This window comes from Cinclus cinclus, chromosome 1, assembly GCF_963662255.1.
Source record: "Cinclus cinclus chromosome 1, bCinCin1.1, whole genome shotgun sequence".
Taxonomy (NCBI): domain Eukaryota; kingdom Metazoa; phylum Chordata; class Aves; order Passeriformes; family Cinclidae; genus Cinclus; species Cinclus cinclus.
In genome coordinates, this window is record NC_085046.1 from 100,973,441 (window position 1) to 100,999,474 (window position 26,034).

Genomic DNA, 26,034 nt, shown 5'->3' on the forward strand with positions numbered 1-26,034 from the left:
TGCTTCTGGTTATTGAATGTGAACTTGCCCAGTTAATATCGTGTTTTGCATTTTCCCCTTTTTATTTCTGCAATGCCACTGAGATGGTTGTTTCATTTAAAAGCACAGGTATTGTAGCATACCTCAGACAGACACACATCCCACCCTATCCCCTAGCACTCAGACACTGTGCTCAAATGGAGAAATTCAGACCCATGTTTTATTTTAATTGGAACCGTAAACAGTAACAGGATCACAGAAATGTATGAAATATGTTAACATTGAGATTTTCTGGTATTTTATTTGAACATGGTTTAGTTTGGACTTCAAGTAAGCTTTTAATGAAGTGTGTTTGCTTTAATGTTGAGTTCTTAGTACAGTAGTATGTATAGGCAAAGTCTGATCAGCCGCCCAATAGGATAGCCTCTGTTTTGTTGTTTGTGGCCTGGGTTCAGAAAGGATTTAACCCTGTTCTTAACTTTAGTCACGTGAACTGTACTTAAAATTCCATACTACGTGTGTGAACATACCACTGAATTGAAGCTGAAAATTGCAGAATGGTTTCTCTTGTTATAACCTGCATAAACCTGTATGCACAAATGAGTTCTGAAATATGCCTTGTTTTCAAATTTTGTTTTTTTTCCTGAAATCCAAAGTTTGCTGTATCTTACAACTTAAGATGAAATTGGCACTTACACTGCCAGGAGAGAGTTTTTGCACATTTTGACTTTTCATGGGGAGGGAGGGAGGGAAGAGGAGCCTTCAGGGAGGGCTCCAGGTCACAATTATGTAATAAAAGCCAGTAGGGAGGAGAACAAACTGAGAAGTTTGTGTGTCTTGAATTTTAATCGAGAATGTTGGTCCTAATATTTACTTGTCCACCTAAGCAAAAACTGTGTCTGATTTCTTAGTATGGATTGCATTGGATATGAGACATGCATAAACTTGGAATCTTTTTATTTGCTCTGTCCAGCTTCATGCATCCTGCAGGGCAAGGTGGTCGCAATAACTAGTTTTTCCTGATGTTTTTTTTCCCCCTGTGTTTGCTTGTTTGGATTATTTTTGCTGGTACAAACATGTTTTCTTAATCCTAGCTCTCTTTGTAGGCCTATTGTGTTATGTAGCATAAGAAAATACAGGAAATAGCAAATGATAATTGTTAGTGGTATAACTGTGAGTAACACATAGATCACAATCAATGATAGTGATTACTGCGTTCAGTTTATGATGATTCAGCATTAGTCTCAGAATATAGGAGGGATTTCTGCTAAGCAGAGGAACTGGAGCATTTAATAGGAAAAAGATTAATTAAATTACATTTGTTTATTCCTATGTCCTAGTATGGTATCAGCACATACAGTTACTAATGAGTAGTTTAAAAGTTTTAAAATACTATGATTGAGTTAATAATAGTTCGGTTGTTTCTATGACCTGGAACCTGCATTTCTGTGGAAGCTTCATGTTACACATTCCACACTCTTGAAACATGATCATTAAATCTGGGTAAATTAGGGTAAGATATTTTTTCCCTTTTAATTGGATGAATTTGCTTTTAATATGACATTTTTTTAATCTTCGAATTTCATTTTATGTATTGCTTCTTCACATTTGGTTTTATTATTGTTTTCTATCTGGTTAATCATCAACTTGTGCAGTCTGTTTGCAGTCTGTGCTAATGAATGTCTGTATTGAATGATTAAAGTGAAGGGATTTTTAACTACTGCACAAGTCTAGTCTCCTTTAAGTGGATTCCTTGATCACTCATGATTTCTCAGCCACTTGTTTTGGGATGGAAGTAGATTAGTGTCTGTGTCCTAAAACATTTCAAGAGATGGGGCTTGGAAATAGAAATGTCTTTGTTTAAATATGTAAGATTTTTGATATGATTAACTGAAAAGGAGAGAGGTAGGGAATCCTTTAACAGCTTCGCAAGTGGTGGAAACAGTTGCTTTGTGATAACTTTTGGTAAGTCATGGTTTACATTTTTACTGGTTTAGGTGTTGCTTATGAGAACCTCAGATGTTGCCTTAGTCTGTGAGAATGGAGGGGAACCTGACAAGTATTACAATAAATTACTCCTGTTGTGTCTGTAAAATAGGGCAAGTGGGAGTCTGGCTGTGGTGGGATTATTGAAGAAGCAGCTTCCAGACCAGACTTGAGAAGCATCTCTAGCATATGCCTTAATAATCCACCATCCATCACATTGCAGCAAGAATAGATGTTGAGCAGAAAGCCAAAGCCATCACCCTAAAACACAAGGTCTTGTGTCTGGTAGCAGTGGTGCGTGTACATACATATAGGGATGATGATTTCCTTTTGCTGCTTGCTTTAAAAACCAATTGCTAGTTGCTGGTGCAGTTTGGAGCATAGCTTTTGTCTCTTTCCATTTTTCATGTTAAAATCTCTTGTGGGTTTTTCTAATCTTTATTGCCATGAACTTGCTTTCATTCCTCATTAAGAAGGCTCAGAAGTATAGAACACTCACCAGTAAATCTGTTTGAATAATGAAGCAGTTCCTGAACATAGATCCTTCATTTTCATAGTCCTGCGAGGAATTATTGCTGCCTTTTCTCTTCAGACCAAAGCACGTCTTGGCAGGAGACTCTTGTTCATGGTCAGTCTTGGCTATCAAGACTGAATCTGCATATCGATGTGGATAATTTGAAGATATCCTCTTGCCAGACTTCTTCGTGTGTAGAAGTACATCTTTGCTTTTCCCTTGGGAGAATACCTGATGTCCTTTGAAAAAAGTCTTTTGGCAATAGTCAAATTTTAGATACTCAGAGAACAGCAGTAAATGAGGGTGTACTGGATCTCAAAGAGGGATTGAGCACATGTGTGTACTCACAGCCTATAAGTAACACTTTCACAGGAACTTCATTTAACTGTGTATTTAAAAACTGGGACTTGCATGCATGAAGCACCCCAACTAAAACAGAGAAATGCTGTAATTACAGGATCCCTGCTGTAATGTATATGAAAAACCTCCTTACGACAGTTTTGTAGAATGTTGAGACTACCTTGCCTTATTTTCATTTAGGTATGATCAGATGAAAGTGAAGTGATAATTTGATTGTCCACAGCTGTAGTTGTTTTTCCTCTTCCCTTCTGTTTCTGCAGCCTAGCTCAGTGTAGTTTCTTTTTGGGTATTTGAGTACTGACAGTAAGGAAATGCTAAAATCATGCTGAAGACATATGGGTGAAACTATACTGGCTTTGTTCTGACAGGGACATGTCTCATCATTTTAGTACAAATTATGTTATTTATCCTGATCTCTACCTTTACTCTGTTTTTGTCTCAGTGTTTCTGATCCTACTGTATGTCAAAAATTAAAATGTAGTGAGAATGAAAAAAACTCAAAAACAGGGTTTTTTTTCACATAAATTTGCAGGTCTGTGCATACCAAATAAATTACTTAAATATTAACAATACAGCTTGAGAAATTTTACCTTTTAAATGTACGTTAAAATGATTTAAGCTGAACTAACAAAGGACAGAACTTTTCCAAAGCACTAAGAAAATTTGTAATTACTTAACAATGTTTCAGTATACCTCTGCATGTTTAGCCTTTCTTCTTAAGGGTACAAAGATGTTGATTTTGCAATTGGGAGTTTATTGTGAGTATTCTGTGAGCTTGTTTGGTGAAAAAACCACCAAGCTCAGTTACTACTGCCAGTATTAATTTAAACACAAAATGTTATTGGTGCTCTCAGACACATGCTGTGACTCTTTGGGATGTCTTGTGCAGGGCTGAGAGTTGGACTCAATGATCCTTATGGATCCCTTTCAACTCAGCATATTCTGTGATTCTGTGAAATTTTGATTTACAAGTTCTGAAAAAATGGGCAAAGGAAAAAAAGTATCTTTTTTTCCTTTTATTTTTGTCTGGTTTTATTTCAGTTTTTTAAACATATGCTTATTATCTAAATGCACTCCTTGTGCAGAAGTAATTTGAATTCTAAAGTAGAAATTTATTAAAGAGCTAATGATATTCAAAGGAGTTTTAATAAGCAAAGCAAATATATTTATGGTTCTTCTCAGAGTATATTCTTGCATCCTTTATTCTGTGTGTACAGTCTTCAAAACACCTGTTACCTGCGTGTGAGTGTAAAAGCAGGGTGTTTGTAATGTATTCCCATTTTGTCCTGCTATTAATTGCAGTTAAGTGTACCTACAACGTCCATCAGTTTTTCCTAATGTTGGACAGGCTCCTGAAATTTTGAATTTTGCTAAATATCCTGTACTTCTGCACATAATACTGGAAGTGCTTGTGTACTGCATGCTACATTGCAGCCTTTGACCTCTGGCCTTTTTTGGTGTGTAAACTGTTTAATGGATTAATAGATGTATTGCTGCTTAGGTGGCAGTCAGAGACCAAGCACACCTGGCAGAACTAGATCACAGCCTGTAATGTTTGGAGAACATGAGTGGCCATCATCTCCAAGGATGGATGGATGGATGGAGTGAGTGAGTTTTGCATTTACTCTGTGATTACTGGCTGCCTATCCAGTTAGGTTTGCTAAAGTGAGTTTTGCCTACTTTGTTGTTTTTGCTTTTTACCAGAATTTGCTTGTTGTAAAAGTAGGTCCATTGATTCCTTTACAAGCTAAAGAGGGAAATACCATCTGGATGCAGGTGGGGGCCATCCTACATTTAGTGCATGGAGTAAGTTGGGTAGGTTTAATAGATAGGTCAAGTCTTCTTCAGGTTAGGATTTCTGTTTTCATCTCCTCCTCTTGAGCAGGTTTACGGCTTTGTGCATAGCCACATGTCCAACCCACAGGAATTAGTGAAGACACTGTGAGATTCAGCCACTGCAGTCCAGCTGTATGAGGAGATGAGAGTCTTCTTAAAACTCACAGCATAGTAGAGAGCCATTCTGTAGTCCCCAGGAGTCAGATGGGATTTTGAGCTGTTTATTTGATGGGTTGTAGTGCTGTTTACTGTGGTTCCTTACTTGCTGAGATTCAGTGGGTTAGTTGTCTTGTCTCTCATTTTCGAAGACTACATTTAATATGTAGGAGACACATGTCCACACAGGCTGGTTTATGAAATTGCTTCATCTGTTCCTCTTCTCTTTTCAGAGGTGTCCAGCCCTTTAAAAGACCAAGTCAACTCTGCTTCTAGGTTAGTGTGTCATGCAGTCTGTTTTGCTCTGCTAGGGTTTTGATGGCTGAATTTTAACTGCGTATCAAGATCTCTGATGAGATACCTACTTCTGTTGAGTAGAAAAGAGTGAGGGAGAGGAAATTTGTTAAAGGCAAAGTTTCTTCAGTTTGCTTTTTTTAGAAGATTTTATGCATCTGTATGTCGAAACAGTTTAGTTTAAGATAGTTCTGCAAGTGGCCAATGTGAAATATTTAAATTACTGATTTTCAGTGGGAGAAATTGTGTGCTTAGCTTTGGGAATTCATAGAAACCTCCTGCCTTTCTCTGATTGCATGGAATTGTGAAGTCCTTGAGCTTCCCTTGTGTACTAGGAATGTAACCATCTGTCTTCTTATCAGTTGTTGACCACTGCTGACATTCAGTGCTTGTAGTGAACGTAACAGAGTTTAGGTATGCCTCTGCTGTTGTCTACAGCACTGCTGTTTGTCAACAGTGCTAGGCTGCACCCTGGGAGTGTTTCTGTCCTTCAGTTCTGGAAATACCTGGTACTTGACACTTGCTGCTTCAGCATTTTGTTGAGTTGCTCCAGGGCATTACCAGATTTACCAGTGTCTTGGATGCTGTTCTTGGCCCATTCCCATTCCATTATTCAGGGATAATTCTGCTAGCTCTCTGAACTGACATGTAACCTATGTTATCCAATAGGGTGAGAAAAGAGTTATGCCATTGCAGGCTGTTTTTGAGGAGAAAGGTTGATTTCCACACATTCCCAGCTGCATTTAGGGCTATCTAGGTACCTGATGGGTATGGCTTTGTAGCATAGGCTGTGACACAAGCTCAGGGGACAAAATCCCAAATCTGACTATATCTCATCACTCATAAATTAATCCATAGAAAATTTTCTTGTGCATTTGAAGTAGTAACTGAGTTGATTATGATTATTTCATATTTTCTTAATGTTTCTACTTTGCTTAATGCATGTCTCAGGTACACATGGGTTGGGCAGTACATGTTATTTTCACAGTATGTACCCACCGCTCACAGTATATACCCATAGCATTCGTTTGACTTTTAAATGTCACCATTGGTATGAAAACCTTCAGCTTGAGTGTTCATGCTTTTGTGAAATAAATTCAGAATTTTGTTTATAAACCTTTTAATGATACTAGTGTTACTTTGCTTTGTATGGAACCAGTTAGGGACATCATGGATGAGGATGGAAGGCTGATTCTGATTTCCTAACATTCAGCTCCTGTTTCCCCACTTAGCAGATGATTACTATTTCTGGTCTTGGTGGCTGGTTTCTCTTATCCTTGTAAATGAAAGGAATACTTTTAATGTTGCATTTAAAGCTTACAATTCTTTGAGATTATGCCAGGTATCAGAAGTAAGAATTCCCAAAGCAGGGCTAACTAAATTTACAGACTTTAAAGTGAATATATATAAAATTCTGTTTGGTGTAAGAAACTTCTATGATTGCACAACTTTTTGATTTAGCTGTATTTCTGGACACAAATAATGCTGATTTTTAATCTTTCTTGTAAACTAGGCAAATGGTGGCTCGAAGTTTGCTGGACACTTTGAAGGAAGTCAGTGATGATGAAAGAGATTGTATTGCTGTGTTGGAGAGAATCAGCAGATTAGCTGATGATTCAGGTAGGTAGCTCTAAACATTTTACTGGGTTGATGTGGGAAAGTCAGAGGTGCTGCACCTGTGTTTAGCACAGGAGCAGTATGTTCTTTCTCCAATATTCAAACTAGGCTTCTGCAAATTCAATAAAATAGTGTAAAATGTAATTTTTTTAATCATCCCCCAAAGATGACTTTTTTCCTTACTCTTTTCATCAACAGATTTGCACCCCTTCAAAAGGTAGGACTGCAGCTTTCCAGCAGTACCTTTTTTAGTAACTTTTATTATGTACTTTTGCTACTCAAGAGATGTACATGATTTTTTTTGATTTGTAGATCAAGATTAGTTTCTTGCCTTGAAAATAAACTTGGAAACCATCTGTGCAAAACTGCCATAAGGTTTGATAGAATTTAAATGCTGAAGGTGTTCCTTTAGACCTTTTTGGGCAGCCAGGTGGGAAGGTAAGAGAATCAGCAAGAATTGGTAAAGGTGCAAATACAGAATCAGAGAATGGTTTAGGTTGGAAGGGACCTGCCATGGACAACAGGCACTCCTTCCACAAAACCAGGTTGTTCAAAGCCCCGTCCAGGCTTGAACTAGAACACTTCCAGAGATGAGGCATCCACATGTCCTGGATAACCTGTTCCAGTGCCTCATCATTCTCATAGTGAAGAATTTTGGCTTTGTATCTAATCTAAACCTGCCTTCTTTTAGTTTGAAGCCATTACCCGTTATCAAGTCACTACATGGCCTTGTAAAAAGTCCCTCTCCAGCTCTCTTCAGGGCTCCTCAGGTACTGGAAGGCTGCAGTAAGGTTTCCCTAGAGCCTTCTCTCCTCCAGGCTGAACAGCCCCAGTTCCATCAGAATTCTCTCATAAGAGAGATTCTCTGTCTCTCTGATCAGTTTCATGACCCTCCTCTGGACACACTGCTACAGGTCTGCTTCCTCCTTATCTTGGGGTCCCCAGAGCTGGATGCAGTCCTGCAGATGGGGTCTCACCAGAGCAGAGGGGAGGGGCAGAATCCCCTCCCTCGCCCTGCTGGCCACGCTGCTTTGGATGCATTTCAGGATGTGTTTGACTTTCTGGGCTACAGGTGCACATTGCTAGGTCATGGTGAGCTTCTCATAAACCAGCACCTTTGCATCCTTCTCCTCAGGGCTGCTCTCAATCCATTCTCTGCTCGCCCTGTGTTGGTACCAAGGTTTGTCCCAACCCAAGTGCAGGACCTTGTTCTTGGCCTCGTTGAACTTCATGAGGTTCACTTCCCAGGCATGTAAAGGTCCCTGTGAATGCTGCCCCTTCCCTCCAGCACATCAATCTCACCGCAGAGCTTGGTGTAGTGGGCAGACTTGATGAGGGTGCTCTCCATCCCACTGTCCATGTCACCAGTCAAGATGTTGAACAGTGCTGGTCTCAGCACTGACCCCTAAGGAGCTCCAGTTGTCACTGGTCTCTCCCTGGATATCAAGCTGTTGACCACAGCCGTTGGAGTGCAGTCATCCAGCCAGCTGTTTTTCCACTGAGTGGCTGTCTGTCAAATCCATGTCTCTCCAATTTAAAAACAAGGACATAACGAGATAGTGTCAAATGTTTTCCATAAGTCCAGGTACGTGATGTCAGTTGCTCTTCCATTATCCACCAACACTTTAACCCCACTGTAGAAAGCCAACAAATTTACCAGGAATGTTTTGAGCCTAGTGAAGTTGTGTTAGCTCTTGCACATCGCCTCCTTATCTTCTGTGTGCCTTCTCACAGTTTCCAGGAGGATCTGCACCATGATCTTGTGAAGGCACTGGGGTGAGACTGGCCCTATGTCTTCTTTCTTTCTCTCTTTGAAAATGAGGTGTTTGTTTTCCCTTTTCAGTTTGGTGGGAGCTTCACTGGATTGCCACAGTTCTCAAATACGATGGGTAGTGGCTTAGCCACTTTTTCCGCCAGTTCCCTCAGGACCTGTGGATGCCCTGCATTAGGTCCTCTGGACTTGTGCACCTTCAGGCTCCTTAGATGATCTTGAACCTGATCTTCTTCTGTGGGCAGTTCTTCATTCTCCCAATCCCTACCTTCACCTTCTGGGACACAGGTGGAAAACTTGCCACTGGAGACCAAGGGAAAAATGTAATTGAATTCTTCACCTCGCATCACCTCAGCCCTCTCCATGTTCGGGGTAACCACGTCTCCCACTTTCTTCTAGAGTGGGCTCATATTTTCCCTAGTTTTCCTTTTGTCACTGGTGTACCTATAGAACCTTTTTTTGTTGCCCTTGACATCCCTGAACCGGTTTTAATTCTTTGAGGGCTTTAACTTTCCTAACCCAATCCCTGGCAGCTTGGACAATTTTTCTGTATTCCTCCTAGGCTACCAGTCTTTGCTTGCACCCTCTGTAGGCTTCTTTTTTTTGCTTGAGTTTGTCTAGGAGCTTCTTGTACATCCATGCAGGCCTCCTGGTGTTTTTGCCTGACTGTTTCTTTGTTGGGATGCATTGCTCCTGCACTTGAAGGAGGTGATTCTTGAATATTAACTAACTTTCTTGGGCACCTGTTCCCTCCAGGGCTTTATGCCATGATACTCCATCAAGCAGATGCTTGAAGATGCCAAAAGTCTGCTCTTGAAGTCCAGTGTAGCTTGCTGTGCACCCTCTTTGCTGTGGGTAGGAGGGCTTTGTAGATCCAGTGTGTCTGTTGCTCATCAGTATACTGGGACTGCTGAATGTTTGGAATAAAAGGCAAAGCAAGAGAAAAATGAAAAATATGAAGAAAAGGAGTGCTTAAAAAATGATGGGGAAGTGGATGAAGGGAAAAATGCGATGGACAGAGCAGTGACAAAATTCTGGCTTAAAGATGCTCTAGAAAGAATTAAGGGCTTGATTTCAACATAGCTGATACATTTGACATACCAGAAGGAAGAAAGTCCAGCAGCAAAACATCAGAAGAGGTCTGGTCATTCTTTGTTATTTTTGGAGTGCTATGGAGAGAAATTTGTATTAAATTTTGAATGAGAATAAACTGTTTCTTCTATTTAATGCCTGTTAATTTTTCTCCCTTCTTCTGGAACTGCAGAAGATAATGCTTTCCAAGGATAAAAATACATTCTGCTGAGTTCTGTTGTTCTGCCATTACTGTCTTAATTTAAAATGCATGTTTTTATTTTCTGAGGGAATGTCCTTGTTCAGCCAGGAAAAGTAGCCTGTTGTAAGTAAGCATTACATAATTGTATTGAGTACTTCTCCAAGGATTATTTAAAAGGGAAAAATAGTCACTATTCACTTGCAATAAAATGTGTGTTTAATTGAGAACAGTGCCATGCTACTGTTTATAGAGTGCTTTCCTAGCAAAGCTCTGCTTCTGAAATCTGCATATACAGTTGCCTGTTTGTGTGGCCCTGTGAATAGTGTTGAGCATCAGAAGCTTTGTGAAGCTCCGCTTCAGTTTAGAAAATAGGACAGATGTGTCCAAGGGAAAATGGCCTCTTGCAGCAACTTGTAGCCTTAGGCATTTCATTGGTGACCAACTAAGTGTGTCAAATTGAAGTTTATTTAGGCAGAAATGTAGTGGAAGCCAAGAGTTGAGCTCAAATCAATTTGTTGCCTTTAACAAGGGTGGGGTACATTTTTAGTCAGGGCTGATATTTTTGTAGTGTCAGTAAAAGCAGCAGTTCAGGCTTTTCCTGCCTTGTAGAAGTTGTCTCAGATCTGCCAAACTAGTAGCGCTGGATTCTGCAGCTGCTCCACAAATTAAATTTCTGCAACTTAACTGTGAGTCTTGTGCCTCGAGCAGTTGCAGTATTGGACTTGGCTGGTTTCGGTAAGACAGGTTATTTGAATATCCTTGTGTTTTAAGCCATGTGAAAATTCATTAGGGAACTAGATGTGCTTTGTATCTGCTTAATAGATGAGCTTGACTATTAGTCATACTGCAGCACAATGTGTTTTTTGTTTCAGCATTTTGGTTTTATTGTGGGGGATTTGGTTTTTTTGTGTGTGTGTGTATGTTTAAGGTTATTACTGTTAGACTTGTTAGTTTTTGTTTTGCTTCTTTCCATTTAGAATATTTTTTCCCAATTTGTCCATAAAACGTAAAATCCCCTGAATAAGAAAGCTTTGGAATAAGAAAACATTGTAAAAGTAGCTGTGTATTTTAATTTGCTTGGTTCCAGCAAGATATTTGTATGGTTAGAGCCATACTGGAGTCAAACCTTCATGTTTAAATGTTTAAATAAATAAAAATAAAAACAAACTTGGAAGTCAAACTAAACTATGACTAAGTTCAAGTCTTTTAATTTCTAATTGTTGATACTTGTCAGTCTTACGCAGTTCTTTTAACATTTTGAACTCTTTGTCTTGTCAAATCAAGTCATAGAAAGCAAGGTAGTTTCACTTTTTGTTTTTTTTTTTCCTCTCAGTAGTTGGTATAATGAGGTTGGAATTGAAGAATATGCCCAAGATACACAATATTTCTTCTCTTTTTGGGCTACTGATGCTGATTTCTAAAATAGAGGTGCAGCACTAGAAATGCCAGCTATTCTGATGTTGCCACGGGAGTCCTCTGTCCTGTTAATACCTTGAAATTTCAGAAGTCTTGTAGTTGGGTTGATGTTTTTCAGACTTTTTTTTTTTTAATTCTTTGGGTTTGAGGTTTGCTTCTTTGGGTTTGTTTGTTGTTTTTTTTTTTATTAGGTTTTTTCGGGTTTGTTTTGGTCGGTTTTAACACCTTTTAATAAGCTGGGGCTATGCTGAGACAGCCATTTATGTGTTTAAAAGCAGGAGAATTTCCAATCATTTTCATTCTTCATCCAGTGTGATAAAACTTTAAGAACCTAAATGTCATCTTGGTTGTGCAAAATACTGTGTTAATGTGGAATAAAAATTAATCTTTACTAGAAAAATATCTGGGTCCAAATACATAATTGTAGGATGGAAGAAAATTATGAGAGTATGGTTTGCTATGATTGATACTTATCTTGAGATACCAACTCAAGACACATTTTTTGAGGTATCATGGCAAAAGCAAATATCGTCTCTAAAACTGGTTTTATAAAAGCGTTTTGTCAAAATAATCTGAAAGAAATGGCTTTTGATGGAAACTCATTTGGATCCTTTGAATAGAGTTGTGAATTTTATTTTGTGAGAGTTTTGAATACCATTGTGTCTGCACTTAGAAGTGATATAATGTGTGCCTTCTCCTGACAGGGTAGTTTGGACTCTTCCTAATTAATTAATTTTGTTTTATGTATGGGTAATCAGTTAGTTCCAGTTTATGCTTGTAGCCTTAAATTCACCGTTGTGTTTGTTCTGGGAAAAAATACCCACCTCAGATGGTACAGGAAAGGAGCTGCTCCCAAGTGCTGGCAGAACACAGGATTTGCTCTGCCCTGGTGTCATGTGCCACTGTTTATGTACATGGCAGCACAGAATAGCAGTTCCATGGAGGAAATCCATCAGTGGCATTTGGGGAATAATCTCCTACCTCTGAGGCACTTACTTGCTAAATAAAGTTATTCTCCAAATCTGAGTTCTTTGGAAGAATTTAACACTTGTCTTCATTGCTGTAGTTGGGTGTTGCTGTTAGGTCTGTGATTCTGCTGTGGAATTTGGATACTTTTCAGTTATAAATTAGACTTCCCCTCCTGTTTTTGGTACTGAGTTTCCTATAGTAGTGACTACTAAGAAAGATACCTTGTACTGCTTTTGAATCTGCTGTTCAACCACTTTGTGATTTCTCTGGTTTTTGGGGATGTTAGGTATGACTTCCCACTTAGATGTTTTTATAGTGTCTTTGAATCTATGCAAGCCAAGAAGTAATTTGGCATATAAATCCAGTGCTTGGCAAATCTTAAGTTATCCCCCATTTAATCTAACCCTTGTTAGATTAAACATGCTTATCTTTCTATTAAGACAGCTGTGTCTTCTTCATTCTCAAATGTGGACTAGGCACAGGCTTGTGAGAGCTTGAACAAGAGCCTTATGTCTGAGTTTTTCACGTAAATAAATTAGTATAATTCTATTTTTTTTTTTTGGTACCAGCTTGTGAGTGGCTTAGATAATACAAGATTTCATCATTGTGTGCTGAAGTGCAATTAATTTGCTTTGAAAATTAGCCCCAGCCAGAATTATTGCATTACTGGCATTTTGCTTAGTGTGCAAGAGGCTCCAGAAACTTTAAATCTTGTTTTCTGAAGTTTCTTTAAAAGTGAGAGTATCTTCGTTTCTAAAATGCATGTGTAATTTAGCTTCCTATGAAATAGATACCCATAGATAACTTTTTAAAGAAATGATGGGGGGAAAATAAAATTAGATCCTGAAGGGTCGATGCTTATTTGTCTGAATATAGCCAACAAGGATGTTTTTTTTCTGAATGAAAAGTAAACTCTTTACTGCAAATAATCAGTTGTAAATGCAGTTTCCAAAACAATCTGATTTTGGAAACAATTATTAGGCTAATTGGTCATTAAGTTTTGAAGCTCTATAATCAGGCTTAATGTGGATGGCCTCACAACCTTAATTACTTAATAGTGTGCTTAAATGGTTTTGTTAATGTAGCTTCAATTACTGCTGTTGGTTCTTTGAGACATGCCAACGTTACCTGTCAACAGCACATACTGCAGCATTTCATTTAACAAAAATCTTCATATGTAAGCAGTATTAATGGGATAGTTAATATTTGCCTTTCTCAGCTGCCAGTATCTCCAGCTGCATTTTCTTCCCTTCCCCACCTTCATGTTTCAGGATTTTCCGTACCTCATCACTCACCTCGTGCTACGCTAAGACTTTTTTCCTGTGCTTGATGTAAACCTCTTTTGTCTCTCCATGCATCTGATGAGTGACTAATGGTGACTTTACCCTCCCTTATTAGTCTGTGTTTCACTCATTGTTCTGCGAGTGAGTAATGAAATCCATTTCTGGTTAGTAGGAGAAAAGAGCCTGTCTACTGAAGCAGCTCATGCGTCAGACACATCAGCCTTTCTGCTGGACTCCTAAGCTAGAAGGGATATCTATCTCTGGTTACAGCATATTTCCACTTGTCTAGCTTTTCTTTTATCTTTGAAAGAGGTAGGAAAGGCAAAGGGAAAGAGGAAATGGGAAGTGGTAGAAATCAAAAGGGAAAATACATGTGTTTGTAGAAGGAAAAAAAGAAGGAAACGGGGAAAGAAGAGGATAGATAAAGCTGTGTCAGGGAGGTTTAGGTTGGACATTAAGAAAAGATTCTTCACCCAGAGAGTGGCTGGGTGCTGGAACAGCCTCTGCAGGGAAGTGGTCACAGCACCAGCCTGACAGAGTTCAGGAAGCATTTGGACAATGCTCCCAGGCACAGGATGGGACTCTTTGGGGTGGCCCTCTGCAGGGCCAGGGGCTGGACTTTGATGATCCTTCTGGGTCCCTTTCAACTCAGAATATTCTCTGATTCTGTGAATTACTCCTTTATAGAATGGAAGTGTTAATGCAAAGCCATGCAGTTGCACCTTTCCCTGTTGCTTGCAACCCTTAATAAGAACAAAGGGCAATATTGTTAATATTCAGATGTACTCAAAACAATCATAAAAATTGTCTATTAAAGCAGCTTTAACATCATCAGTGGTTGTTCTTCATATACAGTTTTACAGCACAAAAACCTTACAACCCCTCACGAATATAGTGGAATTTCACTGCTGCTTGTATTTCAGCATGGTCAGTGGGATAATGAAAGCATTGCAGACTTTTTTCTAAATACTGTACATTGCTGCAGAATAAAGCATTGTGAAATAAATCTAGCTGTGGGATGGCTCTGGAATAATGACTCAATTTAGAAATAACTGCTCTGAAGCAATTAGTTAGTATTGTACTGTGCAGTTCTAAAATAATCCCCTTTTAATTTCCAGCATGCAGCTGATGGTGGTGCTTTACTTCCTCTTAACTAAAGTGGAATAGAGAGTGAACTGAAGCCTCAGCAGGGTTGAAATAAACATTACATATTTATATATTCAGGCTGAGTGCATGTAAGTAGCCAAGTGAGCTTGCTGGCACTTTTCACAAGACATGGTATCAGATTTTAGGGGAAATGTGTTTTTTCATGAATGAGGAAGAAGTAGTTGATTATTTCTATGATTTTGGAGTCAATTTAGGATGTTGGTTTGAATGGTCATTTATGAAATAGCTAAAAATGAGGGTTTGTTTATGCAGAAAAAAAGGTCTACCCAGGTTCTGGAGATGCTGATTTGAACATATTGATGGCTTTGTGTGGTCTGGAAATGAAGAGGGGTAGAACCTCTCATTTTATTCCGGAAACTTATTTTTAAAATTATTTCATGAACAGAAGAAATTGAAGCTATTTTCACTGTCTTTTGTCATTCTTTTAATTTTGCTTGATTCCTGAAATTCAGTTCAGAGTAGTTCTGTATCTGTGTAATATACAAGATACGATAGAATGAAATAAAATTCCACTGAGTAAGGAAATCTAGTCTTTTACATTAATATTTATTTCCAATGTTTTTGTTTTAACAAATTGCAAGGTTTCATTTTAGTAGAATGCTACTTTAAGGAATAGATAGACTTGTACTTTCAAGAGATAGTCTCAGAAGATCAGCATTTAAAAATACTTCCTTTGCCAAACAGAAAAATACTGTTCCAGGCAAATGTTAATGTAGAACCTAGCTGTACACAGAGATTTTTCCAGACTGCCTAAAATAGAAACTTGATGTGAAGCAAAATTCTCATAATGGATTTTATTTATACTGTGTGAAAGCCTGCTCCTTAATTATGTTGTACAGTGCAAAAACCACTGTGCAGATGTATTCCCCAGCTGGATGAGCTTATGCTTATGTTTTAGGAAGCAGCATGTAACTGCTGTGCACTGAGTTGATAACTGTGCTGGTTTTGGCAGAGGTAGAGTTAATTTTCTTCAGAGTAGCTGAAGAAATCCACAAATCCATGTTTTGGATTTGTGCTGGAAACAGTGTTTAAGCTGCCTTAAATGTATGAGCAGGGAACATAACAACGCAGGGCAGTGCTCAAGTCTTCACTGCAAATGTGAGAGGAGTTCATACACCACTTCCCATGGGCAGGCAGCTGTTCAGCTATCCCCAGGACAACAAGGCTCCATCACACCTGGCAGTGACTTGTGATGATAAACACCACCATTCTGAACTTTCCCCCATTCCTCCTTTCCTCAGCTCTATATGAGCAGCATGACACCATGGTCTGGGGTGTCCCTGTGGTCAGTTGGGATCAGCTGTCCTGGCTGTGTCCCCTCTTTGTGCATCGCCTGACGATTGCTGGTGGGGGTGGGGTGAGAGGCAGAAGAGGGCCCTGGCTCTGTCAAAGTGCTGCTCAGCAGTCACTAAAACATCCCTGAGTTATCAACACTGTTTCCTGGAAAAATCAAAAACATGGCCCCAAACCAGCTACCACAAAAGTTAATGCTGTCCTGGCCAAAACCAACATAATGACCAAGCTGTAAATTTGGTTTTAAACAACAGGAAAGTTTAAACTGAAATGGCGGACACTGTTATGTATTGGAAGCCTCATGGAATCCCTGCTTGGAGCTGCTACCTGTTCAAGTTAAAGACAAAGCTGAGGAATAGATGAAGGGAATGAGAAGGCTCTCTGACTTCATTGGAGTTTTTTGGCGTTGTTGCTTGGTCTTAAAGGAAACATAATGCAAAAAAAAAGCTCTACTGTAACTGCATCAGACTGTGAGATTAGGCTCTATTCAGTACACACTGGAACATATGCTTCAGCCTTTGGAAGAATTGAGCTCTTATCTAAATTGGTAAGCTTAAGGTTCAGGTTCTTGCATAGCAGCAGTAATTCCCCAGACCAGCACAAATGCCTTTTGATGGTGAATTACGGTATTGTGTTACACAGCCAGTTCCCTACACAGTGCTCCTTGTTTGTTGCTTTGAATTGACCTGAGAAAGATCCAAGAGCCATGTACTTAAAAGTTAGGGAACATTAGAACTAAGGTGACTTTCCAGTTCTCATTCATTCCTGGGCATCAATGTTTCAAATCTTTAATGGCTTTGTCTCATCTGCCTGTGTTCTTCACAAAGCCAGGGCTGATGTCTGCAGGTCTTGAGTATTGTCAGGTGGCTGACATAAGTGCTGCATAATAGATGAACCCTGTTCTGAAGGAAGAGGACCTTGTGGCTTTGCTATGTCCTGAACTCTTACTGAAGTGCTTCATAAAGAAATGTATGAGTCCAGTTTCACAGGAATCCTTTTCAATTTGGGGAAAAGGGAGTATTGCCATTGCTTTACCAGTGGGTAGGCAGACTGTAGAGGTGTCAAAGAGTTACGGAAACAGTCTCCCCATTTTTAGTGCCTGGTGTCCAAAGTATGTGCACGGCTCTTGATACACTTAATATAGAGTTCTTGTTGGATTTGATTGCAGAGGTATTTCTTCAGCATCAAGGCTGAGTTCAGACTGCAATCAAATGAGCAGTGTGCAGTTACTCTGTGAAGAGCCTGGCTTGAACATTTTATACAGCTTCACACTAGGCAAAGGAATAAATTGTCTTTCTCAGCATTTTGCTTCTTTCCCTCACTTTTAGGACCTTCTTTTACCATTGCTTGCTTCCATCATCAGACAGTTCTGCTACTTAAGGGAACTGTGTGATTGCACACGGAGATCAATATTAAGTGCCAGTTCTTGCTGTTTAATGATGCTGCTGTGGTGAGGCAAAAGCTGCATCAGCTAGATCAGTTTGATAGGGTTTATTGTCTGGATGCATGAACAGTAACATTGGCATAAATGGAAGCTGTGGGTTTTGTGTCTGGGAGGGTGGGAACTGCCTGAAGCAAATTTAGAGGCCATGTAAGAAGCCTGCTTGCCAAGCAGGCAGCCTCAGTCAGATTGATTTTGCTTACTCTTTATCCCCTTTAACCTCTGCCCTCCCTCCCCCTTATGGCAGTCATCTTTTGTCTGCCACAAGAAACAAGGCATGGGATCCTAAGAAGGGAGAACAAGATCCTAGGGATAAGTGTTGTTAAAAACATCTCTTGTACTACTAGATCATGTCCTGGGCATGTCTTGAAGTAACAGCCTTATGGGAAAGGTGGGCATGAGGTTCTCCAGCCGTGGCTTTGGGTACTTGTTCCCATTTCTTCTCACCTTGCTCTGTTTGCCATTTACACCCTTTCCAAACAAATTGCTCTTGGGAGAGGGGCTGTGTACAGCCTGTTTGCAGAGATAATGTCTATCTCAAAATGTATTCAGCAAGGAAAGACTCTTCCGTTTTTAGTTGCTCTGCTTTCAGTGGATACTGAGTATGTTTGCCAGGCTCTTTAACTCAACCACCATTGGGCAGGTTGTCACACAAGTGACATGCTGATATGTCAAAGTTGGCATGTAAAAGGACTCCTGTCTCAGGCACACTTCAAGCCCTTCTTCCAGAACTGAAGAAGGCAGGGCTTGTCAGATAAAAGGACCAGAACTGAATTACATGTAGGAAGAAAATAGATATTTTTGCCAGCCTGACTCTTGAAAGCACCTGATCTACTTTGGTTGACCCCCCCACACCACCTCATCCTGATGAACAATTGCACCTTCTCATACTTGTGTTCTAGGGATTGCTCTGGAAAATGTTTATACGGAAGCAAAAGATGAGTTACTACAATAGGAATATTTTCTTTCTTTACATTGGTGTGATATGGAGACTTCAACTTTCAGAATTAATAATGTTATTAAATATTAGTTTGACCTAGTTACAGGTACATATATTGGTCAGCTGTTATATTTTGTGCTACAAATGTAGTGTTTGATCACTAGACTAGAGTTTAGCATTTTACTGAGGTGTGCATTTTTGTTAGATCTGCTAAAACTTGCACATAGTTTGTGTAGTGTTCTTTGGGATCTGACTTCTTCAATGCAAACCTCAGGATGCCTGTATTGCTTATGGAGTTCAACCTGCACATTTTTCGGAACATTTGAAGTTTAAATAAAAACATTTTTCTCCTGTGTGCTCATGATAACATTTGGGAAGAGATACAGAGCAAATTGGAAGAAGTTTTTTACTTTATTGTCAGGAACAGCAAACCTATACAATATTGATTTATGTGAGACTTCATTTTGTTTTTGCAACTTGGTCAGCAGCTCATAAAGTTTCCATAAGATCCCTGGAAGTGTTCAAGGCCAGGCTGGATGGGGCTTTGAGCAACTTGGTTTAGTGGAACCCGTACTCCCAGGGGTTGGAGCTAGATGATCTATAAGGCCCCCTCCAGCTCTGATTTTGGTGTGTTTTTCTATAGGAAAAGTAATTTAAGTCTATAGTGAAAGAATTGGAGTCCGTAGGCATTTAATTACTTTGTGCACAGTGATCTTTTCTGTTCTCATTGTCCTCAGTGAGGAAAAGACTGCACACAGTAGGGGACTTGCTTTGTCTTGTTATGTTTTATTCAGACCTGAGTTTACACTTACAGCCAATGTTCAAGAATGCCAAGTGCTGCACACGTTTGCCATGTTAAATACAAATGCATGTTGCATGCTTCTGCTTAACAAAAGGTTGTATTTTTAATGAATTATGATAATTACAAATATTCCAAGGAAGATGGTTCAGATTATACCATTAAGTTTTATCTGAACAACTTTTAGGTAAAAATTCAATAAGGCATATGTATCTATCCTGGGACATATATATCTTGCTATTTAAAATATTGTAAATCAAATTAGTATAATTTGAGAAGAATTGAATTTGGTTTGTTATGTCTTTTTGTAGGTAATCAGTAGACCAATGGTAACTGCATATGTCAGCAAATCCTCAATGGGCAGAAGTACTTAGTTCTGATTTTTTTATCCCCATGGAGAAGTTAGGCACCTAATAAGTCCTGCTTCTTAAACTGAATCTGTTTTTCTAATAGTTGGAATTAAATCCATGCCTGTATTGTTTTTCTTGCTTTTTCTCTCATCCTCCAGATGTACGTGCATGTTCTGTGGGGATTAGGATTCATGCAGGCAGTACTCCATTTCTTGAATTTAAAAATTAAATTAAGATTTTTTTTTAAGTAATCACCAACTTTGGTGAGAAACACATCTTGAGGTTGAACAGAAGCAGCTGGAAAGATGCAGGACCTTTTCCATCTGACAATGACATCAATAGCCTTAAAAAGCAAAGAATGAAGAACAGTATCTGTGGTTATGGCTGGTTGTCCTGCTCAGTGGGATCTTTCCCATCCAAGAGGCTGTGGACCAGACTTCTCCTCAGTTCCTTCCTTCTCACAGTGGTGCCAGTTCTGGGCTGACTTCCTGTGTAGGGGGTTTCTGTGAAGTGGGTGATGCTTATAGGGAGTTTGGACAATTCTGATACTTATAATGTTTGGTGGCTGGCTGTCTTGCACCTCTTCTTGTTTTATTACTAAGAATGTGCGATATGATTTTTTAGTAGTTTGGCAGCGCAGAATGTAATTTTACCTGGTTTTGTAAAAAGATGGTCAAAATGAAACTTGACAAGCACACTGACACTTGAACACTTGAGAACATACTTTGTATGTAGAGTACTGTAAGAAGCTTAGTCTGGCAGGATCTGAGAGAGTGCTTGTAAACATATATTGTGCCTATTTTTGGTTTTGTTTTGACCCTTACAGAGCCAACAGTGCGGGCAGAACTGATGGAACAGGTGCCTCATATTGCTATGTTCTGTCAGGAAAACAGACCTTCAATCCCTTATGCTTTTTCCAAATACCTGCTACCTATTGTGGTGCGATACCTCGCAGACCAGAATAACCAGGTGAGTTTCTTGTAGAAGTAGTTTACTAGCTGGTGAAATACTATTGTGATGCCAAATTACTTAAATTCAGCATCGTACAAATGTGTTATATTTTGGGATATAAGGATTTGGAATGGACATGGTACTGTGAATTTATTTAAAGAAAATATTAAAGAAAAACTTTCAAAGAAAATGTAATGACAGTTTTTACATTGATTGTGATTATCCTGATTTGGGGCCTTTTATCTGGTACTTCATTCATATGGACAAAATCAGTCATTTAGACAAGCTTACATAATTTAAATTCTGGAAAAAAGGAACAGTAGTAATGAAAAATGGAGTCATTTGTATAGTTCAGTTTTTTAGCACCGTGCTGTACCTTCATTACCAGTTATTCATATATCAGTCCAATGAAAGTTTTGGATTGAACTCATGTGGTTTGTTTCTCTGCATGTACAAGTTAGCTCGTCCTCAGCTTTCTTGAGGTTCTCCAGTCATTTCAGCCTAGACTAATGCTAGTTGATAGGCTTCTATTTTTAGGCTTCTTGAATTTGTAACTTTTTCCCTTGCCCATTTCAAAATTTACGTAGTTAAAAATTACTGCCCAAACCTATTTTTCTTAGTAGTTGTTTTACTAATTCATGTATAATACAACAACCCTACTTTTGTTTGATGTTGTTCTGCCAGAAGATTCAGTGATTATTTGCATTTTTTAACCTCTGCTGCGTAGTTCATTGGGCTGTGGATCTCTGAAACAAAGCGCTCAAAGGTGTTTCCAAAATTGCTGCATTGCAGTATATGTAGTCTCTTGCTGTATATAATGTTTTTCTCTTCTGATGAAATTGCTCCTTTTAGAGCCAGGAGTTAGCCATCTTATGAAGTCAATAAAGGGGTGTCTTATTTTTGTAATTTTTTTTAATGGGACTGAGCAAAATTGTATCTCAGAATTTAAAAGCATTGGAAAAAAACCACAATTTTTCCTTGCAAGCCTATTTCTTGTTAATCTCAGAAAAAGAGGATTTGTTTAGTAAAATTAATCTTCCTTAGAAATATGTTGCTCTCCATAAGTTGTGCTGCTTTTCCTTCACTCATTTGCATGTGATTTGCCATGACTGCTCTTTTTGATGTTAAAACAAATTGCGTGTGTACCCAAGAAACACCTGTACATTGTCAACTAAAGCAGGTGTCCTCCTCCATATTTCCCAAAACACAGGGCAGCAAATGTGAAGTGCTTGCAGAAGCACTTGTGGAGCACTTGTCTTTTCACTATGTGCAGTTAGTACTGCTGTGTGTTGGTATATAGGTACAGCTTCCAAAAATACAGGACACGTGTATTTCAACAAATAATTTTGAATTGCTTGGTTCAATTTTTGTCTTTTTATGGCAGGTAAGAAAAACAAGCCAGGCAGCGTTGTTAGTGCTGCTGGAGCAAGAGCTCATCGAGAGATACGATGTGGAGACCAAAGTGTGCCCTGTGCTGATAGATCTGACAGCTCCAGACAGCAACGATGATGTGAAGACAGAAGCTGTGGCTGTAAGTTAACAGCAGTATCAAATCACACTGCCAGAAGTTTGCCTGAGTGCTTGATAGTGCAGTGGTGGTGATGTGCTTCCAAGTTGCACAGACATTACTAAAAAGAAAACTTTATATTCCCTCTCCATAACAAATCTGTAATTTTTCTGTGCTGTGTCAGTGCTGTACACTCTGGTCAAGTTAAGATTTAAATTCATTAGCTTATACATGCTGTGAAAAAAAACAGCTGGACAAGACAGTGCAGGGGATTTGTTTTACCGACTTCTAAAGCATCTGCTGTGTTGGCTTTTTAGTTTTTTTGAACATTTGGCTGTTTATTTTATGGAAGTTTAAATTGCCTATGTGGAAAATTTCCATCAGTTCAAAAGCTTTAATGCCTCAGTTCTGTTCCTCCTTGTTGTTCATCTGTTCTCTTTATTGATTTTGTTGCGTTTTATTGGACAAAGTAATAAGCATCTGAGTTGATTAACTCATGGTTGGTTGGTTGGTGTTTTTATTTTTTCATTAGATACAACCTTCATAATTAAAATGTATGTGTTGAATTAAAATAGTAAGCAGATTAGTTAATTTGTGATGGAGAAATGGCAGATGTATGCCCTTTTGTTTCATTTGGGTTTTTTGCAATTTATATTGATACTTTCTGCTGGGTGATTTTTTTTTCTTTTCTTTTTGCTTGAGACCGACCTCATTTAACATTTTACTTTCCTACAGTGGCTAGACTGATAAAGAATAAAAAAGCATCAGCACTATTGCATTTGGCACCAAATTTCTAGTGCTTCTTGATGAAGCTTACAGCTACATAAAGGAATAAAGTATAAGCAGATTAGTTTTATCTGTCTTTATGGTTTTGAAGGTATTGAAACTTGACAGAAATTCCTGTACCTCATCAACCCCCTAGAGGTTAGAAAAGCCATCATTTGTTTTTATAGAGGAATGAATGTAAATAGTTCTGCTGACATGATTGGGAAAGGTAAACATAAAATTCTTTTTGCTTTCTAAAGCTAATATTTTTTTTAAGTTTCAGTAGAAATTAGAATGAAAGAGCAGTTAGAGAGAAGAGTTCTTTTTTTTGGGTGCAATACTTTTCTTTGGGAATTTTATGTTTTGGAGTTGCATATATGCAGTGTTAGTGTTGCAACTAATTTTAAACCATACAGGAGTCAGAAGTTTCTTAAGCATATTAATTGTCAATAATTTTCTGTTAATTGTGCATATATACATTTCATATTGAAATGTTAGAAGAATTATGTACTTTTTTTTTTTAGAGGTCTTTTGGGTAATATAGGAGAATAATTTCTGAGTCCAGTTATCTTTGTTAGCTGGGAATTTGATTCAGTTTATTGGAAGATCAACATCATCTATTACACCTGTGTCATGTCATGACAAGGAAATGGGAAACACAGTTCTTTGCTAAAGTGGCCAATCCTTTTCAATTCAAATGGGGGTTTTTTTTCAATATTTTTCACAGTTTTCAGTAAAATCATGTTCATCAGAATGAAGGATAGATGTAAAAGGCATGTACTTACCTGACACAGAATGGTGTGTTGTGCAATCATCTGTGATTAGTGCCTGTCTTGTCATTAGATTATGTGCAAAATGGCCTCCATGGTTGGAAAGGACATCACGGAAAGACTTGTGCTTCCCAGGTTCTGTGAGATGTGCTGTGACTGCAGGATGTTCCATGTCCGTAAGGTATGAATTATGAGCATCTGGTCTAGATTATCTATAAAAAGGTGTCATGTGCTTGGAACTTGCATGTGACTAAGCAGCTTTCCTGGTAGATATCATTTGTGACTTGTATAAGTGAAAGCTGTGGGGTTTTTTTTTAGTTTGCATTTCCACAGATTTTAGTATTTGATGCAGAGATTTCTTTCCAGAATCACTACCCTTATTACTAGAAACAAAGAAAGAATCTGCTTGTCTTTATGCTATAGATAGCTGCACTGTGATTTGGCTTATGTCCTTAAGGTTGTGTTGGCAGCCAGGAAAACATGAACCAGCTGTGGCTGATACAGCATTAGCCACCTGAGCTCATATCTCTGTGCACAGATGGAATTAAAGATGAAGTAAACCAGTATTCCATTGTGATGTTTAGGTGTGGAGGCTGCACTTTGGTCCCATCCTGCCATTGAATAGCTTATTTCCCTTGATAGCCACGTGTGTTATGTAATTTGACAGCACTTCAAATACATTTTGTCCTCTTTTCATGTAAGTTCTGGGGTTCTTCTATGATTAAAAAAGATTGACTCATTTTGAAGAAAAAGAAAATTACTTGTTTTTTGAAAACCATGGAAAGTGATGGAATGGGAAAGTAGCTCATAATGAGTTTGCACCAAAACACATTTATCTGATTTTAAAAGTTGTTTGGGTTTTTCTCCCCCCTTGGATTTTGCTGTATTAAAATCTGTAGTCTTAGTTTTTATTTCTTGCATTCTGTCTGCAAGGTATGTGCAGCCAATTTTGGAGATATCTGCAGTGTGGTTGGACAGCAAGCCACCGAAGAAATGCTGGTAAGCCATTTCTTAAAGGGTTTTTCTTCTTAATACAGTTCAGGAGTGGAGCCAGACAAGCTACAGAAAAAGGGCAGTTCATGAGAGATTGCAGATACAGAGGGAATGTGTAGCAGGGGGTATAAAGTGCTGGGAGTGGTGAGGCTTATGTATTGATTTAATCTTTTCAAGTCAGTTTTCCTGCCTCAAACAGCCTCCTAGAAAGGAGGGAAAGAGAGAGAAAGGTAAAAGAAATAAGCGAATCTCAGAAATAAAACAAATAAATAAAGGGAAGAGAGACAAATTCAAAATGGAAAAGCAGGGAACTGGATGGAGTGGTGAGAAGAGGATCCTTAACTGTGCCCACATTCCCATGGTGGGTCCAGGGAGCTAGTGGATGTTGATAGACTTGGGGACATGACAAGGCTAGGGAGCAGAAGTCAGCTTGGCAGTCTCTGGGATCCCTTTTCAAGCTTTCTCCTCATGGAAATGTAGACAGTGAGCTTGTTGAGGGCCAGCAGAGGCTGATGCATCAATGTCCTGAATTAATGAGGGGCTTACATGGACAGAGTATAAATGTAGGTATGACTTCAGCCAGAGGCTCTGCAGCTTTTTGCAGTTGTGGTGCTGGGACTGGTAGGCCTGTTGTGGTTCTCATGCCATTTCTTATGCTCTTAAAGCATTTACTACATTTTTCTCTAACTATTGAGTGATTCAAGTAATTTGGTAGTGAAGTTTAGTTGTGTGGATTTGCATCCCATATGCTTCCTGGTTTGGGATGTAAATTGATTTCCTTCATACAATTGCCTTTTTAGTGATTATCATAATGAATTTGGATTAAAACTTTGTAGAGGGTGCAATTAGAGCTACTATGAAATAAAAAAGTAATGATTATTTCATTTAAAAGCAGTAACGTGTGGTAGGACAGCTGGGGTTCTCTTTCTGTAACAGAAAATGCCATTTTCTGTTCTTCTTGGATTGTTGTTAGGAAAAAGGAGGGGTGTAAAAAGCTGAATGATAAAACTTCATTTTCTAACCTAAAAGCTTTTTTTTTTTTTGATTAGAGGCAAAATCCAGAATACTTGGCTGCAGAGAGTAGGAACAGCTGAGCATCAATAACTGTGAACAAGACTGTAACAACAGCCCATGGATTACTCATATTTTGTCACTGTGCCTGTTGCAAGCCAAGGCAGCCATGCATGCCTGTGCCTCACCTGCACTCTGTCCACCCTTACAATTACTGTTTCCAAACAGCCCAAGCACCTGAGCACCTTCAAAATGCTTCAGTTTTGTTAGTAAAACCACTGCTCTATTCAAACATGTTTTCTCTTCATGAAGTTCAGTCTTCTTCTCATTCCCCTGTTCTTCTTTGCAGTTCATGTCCTGCATTGTAGGATAGAGGGTGGCAGAGGCTGATAAATCTAACAATGAGAAGTGTAGGTAGAAAAGGAGATTTTTTTTTTTCTTTCTGAACATGCTGTTCCTTTTCATTTTACTAAGAATCTTACAAAAAAATTGAAGTGGTCTCTGATAGGTAAAATGTTAATCATAGCATCAAAAAATGTTAAGGCTTGGAAGGGACCTTAAAGACCATCTAATTCCAGCCTCCCCTGTCATGG

The 26,034-nt window shown here is 38.8% G+C and overlaps 1 protein-coding gene across 3 annotated transcripts in view; it reads left to right on the forward strand.

Moving 5' to 3' along the window:
* Positions 1 to 26,034, forward strand: part of PPP4R1 (protein phosphatase 4 regulatory subunit 1) — a 66,373-nt gene that overhangs the window by 15,209 nt on the left and 25,130 nt on the right. For all 3 annotated transcript variants that reach the window (XM_062488101.1, XM_062488081.1, XM_062488091.1), the window contains 5 exons: positions 6,639 to 6,745; positions 20,271 to 20,413; positions 21,780 to 21,926; positions 23,511 to 23,618; positions 24,371 to 24,436. In XM_062488101.1, the coding sequence (XP_062344085.1) occupies positions 6,639 to 6,745; positions 20,271 to 20,413; positions 21,780 to 21,926; positions 23,511 to 23,618; positions 24,371 to 24,436 (571 nt within the window). The remainder of the gene's footprint in view (positions 1 to 6,638; positions 6,746 to 20,270; positions 20,414 to 21,779; positions 21,927 to 23,510; positions 23,619 to 24,370; positions 24,437 to 26,034) is intronic.